The following is an 11,755-nucleotide window of genomic DNA, read 5'->3' as shown; positions in this document are numbered from 1 at the left end:
TTCATGTTCACAAAGTAAACATTATTTTGTGCATTATTCATTTATTTTTAAAAACTAGAAATAATGAAATTAAAAATTGCACTGGCTAAAACCCCGTCGCATTCAGCCCCTGTGACCTGCGTTGGGTGGAGCAGCACGGAGGAGGTTTACTCAATCGGGTAAGAAATCGACTTTTCTAACAGCACACACTTAATAGTCCAGTCAAATTAGACAAATCGGTGGAAAAAAATCCTAGAGAGTTGGAATTTTTTTAAACGCTTTCTTTACACTTGTAGACATATATCAAAAGTCCCCGAACGTGGGGAGCGAGCTCGAAGAGGGGGAGAGGGTTGAAGGTGTCTTTTTTTGGTTTTTTACTTATATCTCGGAAATTGTAACTCCTATAGGTTTTTATCTTTTTATCAAAATTAAAGCTTACAAAATTTCCTACAAAAATAGTCCTTTGCATTTTTGTTGTAGGACTAACTGTAAGCGAGTTATAGGGCAGACAAGAAACATCATTTAAAAAAATGTGCTTTATCTGCATTTAAAACAGAATTAGGCTTGTAATTTAAAAAAAAAACTGACAGTAAATTGAATTTAATTTATGCAGAATTTTCTGTAGAAGTCCTTTTCTGCATCAAAATTTCCTACAAAAATGGTCCTATTCATTTTTGTCGTTGGACTAACCATAGGCTTTTCAAATTTGGAGTCTACATAAAATTGCATTAAAAATCCTTTGAAACACATTTCATTAGTATATGGTAAGTTATTTATATGTGTAAAGCGTTCCCCAACTAAGCTGGTCTGCCTGAAAGGTGACTCGGGTGTAAACATTTAATCGGAGATGTAAATAAAAATTTTGGATGAAACAGAGAATCAATCTGTAAGGGGGTTAAATGGGGTGTAAATGTTTAAACAAAGATATAAACATAAAATTCTTTAGAGGTGTAAAGGGGCACTAAAATCAGAATTTCCGAAAATTAGTTTTTAAGAAGGGAATAAAACGGTGTACACATTTAAAGGGATATAAAAACATTAAATTTAGAAAATATGATCCTTAGAGAGTGTAGAAGTGCACTTTTCAAATTTTAATGAAATAAAGTAGAGTTTAAACCCTTAAAAACAAAATTAGAAACATGAAATCTCAATTTATTTATTAATAATTTTCAATGTTTAAGTTGAAGACGAAGATGCAGAATATGAGGACGACTCGGAAGAGTTTATAGACTCTCTAATGAAGTGTTACACCCAATTTTTCAGTTTTTTCAAATCACAAGATTAATTCTGTTTTAAATGCGGATACAGCACATTTTTTTAAATGATGTTTTTTGTAAGCCCTATAACTCGCTTACAGTTAGTCCTACAACAAATTTTGGTAGGAAATTTTGTAAGATATAATTTTGGTAAGCAGGCAAAAACCGTTAGGAGTAATGGTTTCCGAGATATAAGCAAAAAAAACAAAAAAGACACCTTTAGGCCCCTCCCCCTCCTCGAGCTCGCCCACCACCTTCAGGGACTTTTGATATACAGGGTGAATATAAATAATGGAACCAAGCGGTTTTATTTTTAATCATTTGCCTCCAGAAAATAATATTTAATATAAATTAAAATAATATAAAAAACGTGATCGTATTTTCAGAACGAAATTTTGTTTTGTTTTTGAGTTATGCGATTTTTTTTGTCAAAATTGCAATTTATGTGAAAAAATTTTTTTGAAAAAATTAAATATAAAGCATATTGTTGTAATCCTTTTATGAGAAAAATGATTTTATAGTGGGTTGCCATTTAAAAAAATATTTTTTTTTTGTAGAACTCAAAAACAAAAGGAAATTTTGAAAATTTTTATTCTTGTTAAAATATCACATTTTTATAGTACTTTATCACTCATCAATTAGTTTTATCAAAAAATAAATAGTTTAGGCAAAAAACGTTTGGTTCCATACTTTTTATTCACCTGGTATGTCTACCCAAGAATAAAGAAAGTGTTTAAAAAAAAATCCAACTCTAGGATTTTTTCCACCGATTTGTCTAATTTGACTGGGCTATAAAATTTGATACCAAGCGATGACAATCAACTCCTTTCATGGTCGGTCTCCAACAACCAATCGAAGAAGGTGGCCCATCTGGGCAAAGATTTGTTCGCCATCGACATGCAGTTTTTGCCCAGGACCAGCGGCACGTTGGGCAAACACGGGGATTTGGTATTAATAACGTCAGCCGACGGGAAATTCCACATAATGAACCGCTCGGGCAGAATAGAGCGGAGCGTGGAGGCTCATAAAGGGGCGATTTTAGTGGGGCAATGGGGCAACGACGGGGCAGGTCTCCTGACTGCGGGAGAAGACGGCTGCATCAAGATTTGGTCTCGCAGCGGAATGTTACGATCTATTGTCGTCTCCAGCGATAATTCAGTTTACGGGGCCTCTTGGGCCCCCGACAGTCAAAGCATTGCTTACACTCAGGGTAAATTCATTGTGATAAAACAGCTAGCACCGAACACTAAACCTTTACGGGTAAATATTAATCTAAACAAAGACGAGTAACTGAATTGTTGTTGCAGTGGAAAGCTCATGAAGAATTAGTGCTGTGTTTGGCATGGAGTCCGGCTTCTGAGCTTATAGTTTCCGGGGGCGAGGACTGCCAATACAAAGTTTGGGATGGACAAGGACGACAATTGTTCTACAGTGGCCCACATGATAATCATATTACCTCGATTGCTTGGGCCCCAAATGGGGACCTTTTCGCTGTCGCGTCCTACAACACGGTCCGGCTGTGCGACTACTCCGGGGTTAGCTTTTTTGCATCATAAGCCTTAAAATATGATAAAAATCAAATTACACACTCTTACCTTTAAAAAAATTTACGAAAACATTACATCTTGATAATTATCTAAGTAGATGTAAATGAAGAATAAAACTAAAAGATTTTTATAATTAATGACACACTTACATACCTATTTTTATAGATAAAGTGTTAATACCTTTCTAAAAAAACTATCTACTAAGGAATTAACATCGTATTAACGTAAGGATTGTTGTAAAAGTTGTAAGCATTGTGATTGGGCAGAGTAAGGTCGGCCATCATAATAATGTAAAAAACCAGTCACTTTAGTTTTTTTAATTCACTCAAAAATTTTAAGAATTGATATGATTGGCCCGTAGATGTCGGCCATTATTATAATGTGCGTAACCATAGAGAAGCCAATCACGTTTCATTCAAAAATTTTGGGAAATTGTAATTGTGTTGCATTCATTCGTGAAAATACCACATAATTTCTATTTTTAATGAAAATATTAGTTAAAATAGAAATGTTAGTGTTTGGCGACGAGGACACGGAAATGAGAATTTTCTTTGAGTTTGTACCTCAACTTCTTAGAGACAAGTAGGTATGAAAAGACCGTTTTCTACAAGCTGCAAAAGCCTACCGTACAATTTGCAGTCTACAATCAACATTCTGTCACAATATTTTTTGCTGAAACTTGGGATTTAGGCATCATGAGCCAAAGTAAGACAAAAAAAGTGCAATTTACAGGGCTTTCATTTCAAAAGGAGCTTTAAAAAAAATAACTCAAAAACGAAAAGACAATTTTTTTTTTCATTTACGGTTAGATAAGCTTTTTCTCCTCTTTCCACAAATGTGCTATTTAAAATTTTAAAGTAAGGGTGGGTGGTGACTAGGGGATGAAACCTAAAACGTTTTTTATGTTGGTTTTAAACTCTCCCATCGCTATCCGAATCGACATATTTTTTATTTAAATTAAATTCACTTGAATCCTCTGATACAAAGACTAAAAATTTCAAAAATTAAACCACCCCTATATGAAAAACAAATTGACAAAAAAAATTGATTTTGATACACTCACTTTTTCCCTTTCCGAAAATGTTTTAAAAATTAAGGAGTGTCATTTAAAATTTTAAAGTAGGGGTGGCTAGTGACTAGGAGATGAAACTTAAAAAATAACTAATGTTGGTTTTGAACTTCCCTCTCGCAATCCTAATGGACCTGTTTTTGCTTGAAAATACATTTCCTCAATGTCAAAAGTTATTGAGACTGGCTCCTTTTGAAATGAAAGCCCTGTATACAAGTAAAAATGACAACATAACACACTCTTTTTAAAAATTGTTACCTACAAAAAGAAAAAAAAATCTGCTTTAAACACGAAGAACTTCAAGGCTACAGTATTTTTAAGACATTGCACCACACAGTTTGGTAAATTTAAATAACAAAGAAATAATAATAAAACATAGTTTATGGTAAACTCATTAAGTTGAAAGTAATTTTGAAAAATAGTGTCAATCCACAAATTTAACAAAATATTACAAATAGACGTTTAAACTTTACAAATTCGTTATTTATGTGTCAAAGTAATTAAAAAACAACTATTTTAATCCCGCGAAGGTAGGTAATGCCAAAGACGACCAAAGGGAGCCAAGGGCATTTTCATTTGAGAAATTACGAGTAACAATATTTATTCCAGAGATGCATACAAAATTTTACTTAAAAAAAAATTAATAATAAAAAAAGATAAATTTGTCAAATAATGCCAAATGAATTCAAAATAGTCAATTCATTCAATTGCCTTTTGAGAGTGAAAATCAGTGTATCATTTATTTTATTCCCCAGAGAATAAAGCGTCACTTTATTCCCTGTTGGGGAAAAAATGATAGGTAACCGTTTTCTTTTATAATAAAATTTGTGTTAAAAAACCTTCTTCAATACTAAATTAGAAGTAGAATTATTTGAAATACGTAATTTCAACAAAAAAACAGTATAGCTTCATCTATCGATAAAAATTAAATTTTCAGAGAAACAAAAAAACGAACTTTTGCAAAATCTATTGAATTCATAAAATAAACTTTTTGAATGCTGGTTTATAACAAGCCGTATTTTAGTGGTCCAGATCTCTGGAAAAACCAACGACGGGTTGTGTTTACAAAATGGCATGGTCTGGAGATGGTACTCAATTAGCCGGTGCTTGTGCTAATGGTCACGTCTTTTTCGCACACATAGTGGAAAGACATGTCCATTACAAAAATTTCACGGCTTCAGTAACAGAACGTAAAGTTGTGACTGTTAGAAATGTTGTCGATGATACTTTAGAACAACTCGAATTACCAGAAAGAGTAATACAATTGGCTCTTAAATATACGCATTTGGTAGCAACCACCCCAACACAGTGTTACATCTACAACACCAATAACTGGAACACACCTGCAATTTTTGACTTGAAAGACGGTTCTGTGATTTTATTATTATTAGTCGAGAAGTTAATACTGTGACACTATTATTAAAAAAACATTAAACTTTTAATTTTAGACATATGTTACTGGTTGAAAAAAACACCATCGGAATCTACAATTATCAAGGGAGACTAATTGCGTCTCCCAGATGGCCTAATATGAGATTAGAATCTTTAAGAGCAACTCATATTAGTTTATCATCTGATACTTTAGTTGTAAGAGACTCTATAGACTATAAAAGTACAATTTTTTATTACTTGATACTTTTTACCCAATTTTTAAATTTTAGTCGCCCATGTAATTGATTTAAGTAGTGTGAGGAGCACCACGGAGTCCTCCGCAACCATTCAACACTTCCTACCCATTTTACAAGTGGCTTTGGATCAATGGGGACCACCAAACTCTCGAATGTTAGCCTTGGTGAACAAAACCAAAGATTTATACATTGTTGCAGCAAGAAATAACAACAAAATATTCCATAAACTTGGTATTTACACATTAGAGTTGTCCTAAGTCTGATTATAATTTTCCAGGAAGGAAAACAGAATCGTTTCAATGGAATTCAGAAGCTAACATCATTGCAACGATTCAAGATACACAATTGGTTGTTTGGTATTGTCCCACTGCTGCTTTTAATTCAACTCTTCTTAAATTATGTTCAATGCAATACGGAGCCCCAGAACTGGGGCGTAACCCTAGAATAAGTGATTTTGTAGGTAACTCAGTGTCAATTCGGAGAGCTGATGGTTCTTTAATCAATGTCCCCATTTCTCCGTTTCCATCAATACTTCATAAGTTGGCTAGAAGCGTTTCCTAGTGTGATTAATATTTACTAATTTTACCGCAGGTGTATTCAAGATAACAAATGGAGTGAGGCTTTAAATCTTTGTAGATCAACAAATGATGAGACTTTATGGGCATGTCTTGCAGTTTTGACAATTCAGTCCAGTGCTGATGTTATGGATATAGCAGAAGAAGCTTTCGCCAACATTAATCATTTTGATAAAGTGTTTTACATTCAACATGCAAAGGTGGGAATCGACTGTTTTGAAAAAATCCAATGATCAATTTTAGAGTTTGACAAATAAAATTCAACAAAAAGCTGCAGTAGCGCTTCTTGGTGGAGCGCTCCAAGAAGCTGAAGCAATTCTCTTACACAATGGGATGGTTTTTCAAGCCATTTACAGCAACATTCAAATGCACAATTGGAGACGGTGAGAATTTAGATGAAGCAAACAACAACTAAAAACCGTTTCAGGGCTTTGGATTTAGCAATTAAGCATAAAACACATATCGATACAGTTTTATTCCTAAGGCAAAATTATTTAGACATTTTAGGGAAACCTGAAAGCGACAACAAGTTTTCATCAATGAGTGAAACTGTAAGACGATCATTGAAATTTTCATTTTTTTCTTATTTATAACGTCCACAGATACAAATAGATGCAGAGAAAGTGCAACAAAAAATTTCAGCCGAAATCCTAAAATCAACACATTGAACTATAGTTTTGGTCATTGTAAACGCAATTCGACGTTTTAAAATTAGTTAATCTCGATTACTGTCTTTATTAGTTAAATGAGCGAGTTTTGATTGAAAAATGGTGTCAATCCACAAATTTAATAAAATGTTACAAATAGATGTTATTATTAAGCATTAAACTTTACAAATTCGTTATTTATGTGTCAAAGAAATCAAAAAACAACTATTTCAATCCCGCGAATGTAGGTAAAGGGAGCCGAGGGCATTTTCATTCGAGAAATTAACGATGTTTATTCCAGAGATGCATACAAAACTTTACTTACAACTCAATTAATAATAAAAAAAGATAAATTTGTCAAATAATGTCAAATGAATTCAATATTCAATTCATTCAATTGCCTTTTAAGAGTGAATATCAATGTGTCATTTATTTTATTCCCCAAAAAATAAAGTGCCACTTTATTCCCTGTTGGGAAAAAATGATAGGTATCCTTTTTCTTTTACAATAAAATTAGTGTTGAAAAACTTCTTCAATACTAAATTAGAAGTAGAATTATTTGAAATACGTAATTTCAACAAAAAAAACAGGAAGGATTCATTTATCGATAAAAATAAAATTTTCAGAGAAACAAGATATTAGACTATGTCGTTTTGTTTAAAAAAAAACGAACTGTTGCAAAATCTATTGAATTTATAAAATAAACTTTTTGAATGCTGGTTTTTAATTTAGATGAAGCAAACAACTAAAAACCATTTCAAGGCTTTGGATTTAGCAATTAAGCATAAAACACATATCGATACAGTTTTATTCCTAAGGCAAAAATATTTAGACTTTAGGGAAACCCGAAAGCGACAACAAGTTTTCATCAATGACTGAAACTGTAAGGCGACTCATTGAAATTTTCATTTTTTTACTTATTTATAACGTCCACATATACAAATAGATGCAGAGAAAGTGCAACAAAAAATTTCAGCCGAACTCCTAAAATCAACACATTTAACTATAGTTTTGGTCATTGTAAACGCAATTCGACGTTTTAAAATTAGTTAATCTCGATTACTGTCTTTATTATTTYAATGAGCGAATTTTGATTGTATTAAGTTGAAGGTAATTTTGAAAAATGGTGTCAATCCACAAATTTAACAAAATGTTACAAATAGACGTTATTATTAAGCATTAAACTTTACAAATTCGTTATTTATGTGTCAAAGGAATCAAAAAACAACTATTTTAATCCCGGCAATGTAGGTAAAGGAAGCCGAGGGCATTTTCATTCGAGAAATTAACGATGTTTATTTCAGAGATGCATACAAAACTTTACTTACAACTCAATTAATAATAAAAAAAAAGATAAATTTGTCAAATAATGTCAAATGAATTCAATATTCAATTCATTCAATTGCCTTTTAAGAGTGAAAATCAGTGTGTCATTTATTTTATTCCCCAAAGAATAAAGCGCCACTTTATTCCCTGTTGGGAAAAAATGATAGGTATCCTTTTTCTTTTACAATAAAATTAGTGTAAAAAAACTTCTTCAATGCTAAATTAGAAGTAGAATTATTTGAAATACGTAATTTCAACAAAAAAACAGGAAGGATTCATCAATCGATAAAAACAAAATTTTCAGAAAAACAAGATATTAGACCATGTCGTTTTGTTTAAAAAAACGAACTGTTGCATAAAATAAACTTTTTGAATGCTAGTTTTTAATTTAGATGAAGCAAACAACAACTAAAAACCATTTCAGGGTTTTGGATTTAGCAATTAAGCATAAAACACATCGATACAGTTTTATTCCTAAGGCAAAAATATTTAGACACTTTAGGGAAACCCGAAAAAGACAACAAGTTTTCATCAATGAATGAAACTGTAAGTTGATCCATTGAAATTTCCATGTTTTTACTTATTTATAACGTCCACAGATACAAATAGATGCAGAGAAAGTGCAACAAAAAATTTCAGCCGAACTGCTAAAATCAACACATGAACAATAATTCAACAATAGTATAAATTGGTTTATCTCGATTTCTCTCTTTATTATTTAAATGAGCTAAATTTAACACAAGTGCATAAGAAAACAGAATAATACAAAATGTATGTTCTTATCCATTTATTTAATGATCAATAATCACAAGTATATTTCGACTTAAGTGTAAAAAATCGCACTCAAATCAATCAAGTTTTTCAACACTTTTCAAACAATCCTCATAATGGCCTCGCCGTAACGGATCCAACTTGATCAACTCCTTGTAATAATGAACGTTATTTTCAACATGTTCCTTATCTAGCACTGCTATATTCCCCGATAACCAACATTTGGCCATAACAATCCCTGGAGAAAATATTAAAGACTCAAATCAAAGTCTGTGACTTATAATTACATTTGCAGTCGGGCTCCAATTCTTGCAATTGCTCCAAAGCCCCCAACAATTCGTCCTTTTGGGTTTTCTTTAAATTTGGATTGCTTAAAACCCATCTCAAGTAAAACCAAGCACTTGTATCAATTGGATCAGTAAACACGGCATTTTGGACCAAAGTTAGTTCTTTAGCCACGCTTTCAGAATCTGTTAAAAACTGTAGTGTACTTCGGTAATGCCAAGAGGAGTAGTTTGAGAAATTGACATTAATTCGTTCTGTTGAAAAAGCAATTTCGTCAGTCAATGTAATACCAATTTTATTGACTAGCAAACGGCGAAAGTCCCAACAATGAACTATAACAAACTTTAAGTTTGTTTCATGAAAGTAGTGAAGTACCTACAGTTTCTATCATCCATGGTTAAATATTTAGTGCATAAATCAAACTCCCTCTGCCAGTTGGGTTTAGGATGATGGTTTAAAATCCAATAACGGTGATGCCATGAACCATAAGACTTGGGATTTGAAAGAAGGCACTGTTCAGTCAATCTCAACTCATTTTCACAAAACTCTATCGACTTCTCTTCACTCTCTGCACCTGCTTCACTATTAAATTGTAAGAAACAGAATTAAAAACTTGAAATTAGTTACTTCTCCTTTAGTTCCATTAACGTTACTTCTTTGCGGTAATTCCACAGAGTGTAAATGTCGGGATTTACACTCAAAAGCTGACCACTTAAATGCAACGAAGCCGGATCATAATTCTCCTTATTTCTCGTCGATAAGATCTGCTTCATTCCCATGCGATAAGCTGCCAGTTTCTTCTGTTGCTCTTTCTCCTTTTGCAACCTTTGTTCTTCGCTAGTGCGGACTTTGATTCTTCCATGCTGAAAGAAATTCATTACTTGTGCTCTCGTACGAGGAAATAGTTCACCATTTTTGCCCAAAACTTGAAAATAAAATAAAAAATCAATTTTGATCCTGCCTTTGACACAAAGTCAAGCGTTTCCAACCTCAAATTTCTAGTGACTTGTCAAATTTCTATTGCGAGAATGAAGGCGCGCAAGAATAAACGATTACGAGAATTAGCTTAAAATCACTAATTTTCGATTATTTTACTAAATTCTACCGTTTTTTTTTTTAAACAACTCTTTACAATTTAATATTGTTGTAAAATTTAATATAAAATAAAAATAACAAAATTCTTGTCAGAGTATATTCTCACGAGTCTATATTCTCGTCATGTATACCAGCAAATGACAGCTAGTTTGGCGGTTGTTACAAATTTTTTCTTCATGTGTGGCCCCCACGATTTTGCGTTAGTCATTTAATCAGCAGTAGAAGTTTTTATTGCGTGATTTTGTGGCGGCGTTGGTTGGTTTGTTTTATACCTCAAGGTGTCATCCGTTATTTTAAGAAATTGTTTGGCATTACACCAAGTGCTTCTGTATTGTATCAATTGAAAAAAGGCTTACTGAAATATTTATATTACCTTACAATTAACTTATAAAAACAAAAATACAATTCAATTTTCAAGAAATGATACAAAATCTGTCAGTTTATACAATTGATCTTCACTACTTGTCTGGCCAGAAGTTTGGGGGGTCGGTCTCACAGGATGAACCATTCTAGTATCAGCTTCCACTTGCCAGCCCCTCTCTACACAAGCCGTTGCACAAATGTCTGGGGGCAATCCCGTCATTGCAGAAACAGTGTCTAATGTTATTGATGAATACGCTTGTGCTATTAAGTCTACTGATCTATTTCTCACTCTGTCTGTAAAATGCAATCATTAATGGTGTTTGAAGTGATTCAATTAGCAAGAAACCTTGAACTTGCTTCATAATATTAGCCACACAATCCGACCATGTTACCGAGTTCAAAGCCTTGTAAATCCCCGGAAAATCCCTCTTCCACATGTGTTGGGCCACAGCCCAGATGTTGCTTAACTCAGGAGTGGAGGATTTTACCGAAGCTGGGATGCGTTTCCATAAATATTTTGCATTGCATCTGCAACTCACGTTAGTGACACCAAAAAGACAAATTCGTTCACACTCACAAGTCGTTTTCATATAAATATATAGCTAACAGTTGTTCGTAAACTTGAGGTGATGCTGTACCGTTCTGTGCCTGAAAATACGCCAAATTTGTAAAAATTCTAATTTGAGGTTATATTTCTCGATGATGACTCCTTACTTCTAACTCTTGCTGTTCTAAATCTTCTGCTAATTTTTCAATGTTACTAGAGACCATTTTGTGAGGAGTTTTTTGTAATTTGGTTTTAAAAAATGTTTCGTTTTAAAATCATACACATTTTTTATTTACGAATGCGAACAACCAACAGACCAAAACCCGACTGCGCCGGAAATGGACGAACATTTCCGAGACGACCTGTCATTTAAAAAAATTAAAAAATGTTTTTTAAGGAATACAGTGATACCAATATTACTTATTTTTTCGTCGAACTGAAATGAATAACAACGCTACAAGCATGTTTGTCCAATAATTTCTAAAATATCTAAATTTGTTTATCAATATCAAGATTTTTGTTTTTATAAAAAATTCCACAATCAAAACGTTTTATTAGACATTTTTGGCAGTTATCAGTGTTATCACAAATTACTGATTAAGGAAATTAAAAGATATTTCATATTTATATAAATATTGAAGTATTATTTAAATTTTTGTAAGATGTT

General features: G+C 32.7%; 3 protein-coding genes across 4 annotated transcripts; 1 reads left to right on the top strand and 2 right to left on the bottom strand.

Moving 5' to 3' along the window:
* On the top strand, nucleotides 1-6,849 carry LOC123012700 (intraflagellar transport protein 80 homolog). 2 transcript variants are annotated; one of them, XM_044410780.1, is made up of 11 exons: nucleotides 1-158; nucleotides 2,150-2,495; nucleotides 2,543-2,770; nucleotides 4,876-5,249; nucleotides 5,300-5,463; nucleotides 5,513-5,710; nucleotides 5,757-6,018; nucleotides 6,071-6,254; nucleotides 6,298-6,437; nucleotides 6,482-6,605; nucleotides 6,657-6,849. In XM_044410780.1, the coding sequence occupies exons 1-11, from the start codon at nucleotides 64-66 to the stop codon at nucleotides 6,720-6,722; spliced, it is 2,181 nt and encodes a 726-aa protein (XP_044266715.1). In that variant the 5' UTR covers nucleotides 1-63; the 3' UTR covers nucleotides 6,723-6,849. The 2 variants fall into 2 exon arrangements, with proteins under 2 accessions (XP_044266715.1, XP_044266714.1); XM_044410779.1 differs by having other exon boundaries at nucleotides 2,045-2,495.
* Nucleotides 6,850-8,799: 1,950 nt separating this feature from the next.
* Nucleotides 8,800-10,103, bottom strand: LOC123012701 (geranylgeranyl transferase type-2 subunit alpha). The gene is made up of 5 exons (XM_044410781.1): nucleotides 9,994-10,103; nucleotides 9,711-9,946; nucleotides 9,463-9,665; nucleotides 9,086-9,415; nucleotides 8,800-9,036 (listed from the first exon to the last, which is right to left on the bottom strand). The coding sequence occupies exons 1-5, from the start codon at nucleotides 9,994-9,996 to the stop codon at nucleotides 8,876-8,878; spliced, it is 933 nt and encodes a 310-aa protein (XP_044266716.1). The 5' UTR covers nucleotides 9,997-10,103; the 3' UTR covers nucleotides 8,800-8,875.
* Nucleotides 10,104-10,530: 427 nt separating this feature from the next.
* On the bottom strand, nucleotides 10,531-11,446 carry LOC123013192 (COP9 signalosome complex subunit 8). Its single transcript, XM_044411578.1, has 4 exons — nucleotides 11,256-11,446; nucleotides 11,119-11,189; nucleotides 10,888-11,069; nucleotides 10,531-10,835 (listed from the first exon to the last, which is right to left on the bottom strand). The coding sequence occupies exons 1-4, from the start codon at nucleotides 11,310-11,312 to the stop codon at nucleotides 10,585-10,587; spliced, it is 561 nt and encodes a 186-aa protein (XP_044267513.1). The 5' UTR covers nucleotides 11,313-11,446; the 3' UTR covers nucleotides 10,531-10,584.
* Nucleotides 11,447-11,755: the final 309 nt, after the last annotated feature.

This window comes from Tribolium madens, unplaced genomic scaffold (genome assembly GCF_015345945.1).
Source record: "Tribolium madens isolate multiple individuals breed KSU strain unplaced genomic scaffold, Tmad_KSU_1.1 Scaffold_96;HRSCAF=242;Tcas5.2_LG5, whole genome shotgun sequence".
In the NCBI taxonomy this organism is placed as follows: Eukaryota; Metazoa; Arthropoda; class Insecta; order Coleoptera; family Tenebrionidae; genus Tribolium; species Tribolium madens.
This window is presented reverse-complemented; position numbering and strand designations above follow the sequence as displayed.

Excerpts from the sequence above, each read along its gene's own strand:
- LOC123012700 (XM_044410779.1), top strand. The coding sequence starts at position 64 with ATGAAATTAAAAATTGCACTGGCTAAAACCCCGTCGCATTCAGCCCCT. Across the intron at positions 5,711-5,756 it reads CAAAATATTCCATAAACTTG|GAAGGAAAACAGAATCGTTT; the intron begins GTATTTACACAT and ends ATAATTTTCCAG. Across the intron at positions 6,438-6,481 it reads CAAATGCACAATTGGAGACG|GGCTTTGGATTTAGCAATTA; the intron begins GTGAGAATTTAG and ends AAACCGTTTCAG.
- LOC123012701 (XM_044410781.1), bottom strand. Across the intron at positions 9,666-9,710 it reads TTAATGGAACTAAAGGAGAA|TGAAGCAGGTGCAGAGAGTG; the intron begins GTAACTAATTTC and ends ACAATTTAATAG. Across the intron at positions 9,037-9,085 it reads ATTGGAGCCCGACTGCAAAT|GGATTGTTATGGCCAAATGT; the intron begins GTAATTATAAGT and ends TATTTTCTCCAG.
- LOC123013192 (XM_044411578.1), bottom strand. The coding sequence starts at position 11,312 with ATGGTCTCTAGTAACATTGAAAAATTAGCAGAAGATTTAGAACAGCAA. Across the intron at positions 11,190-11,255 it reads TAGAACAGCAAGAGTTAGAA|GCACAGAACGGTACAGCATC; the intron begins GTAAGGAGTCAT and ends GCGTATTTTCAG. Across the intron at positions 10,836-10,887 it reads TATTATGAAGCAAGTTCAAG|ACAGAGTGAGAAATAGATCA; the intron begins GTTTCTTGCTAA and ends TGCATTTTACAG.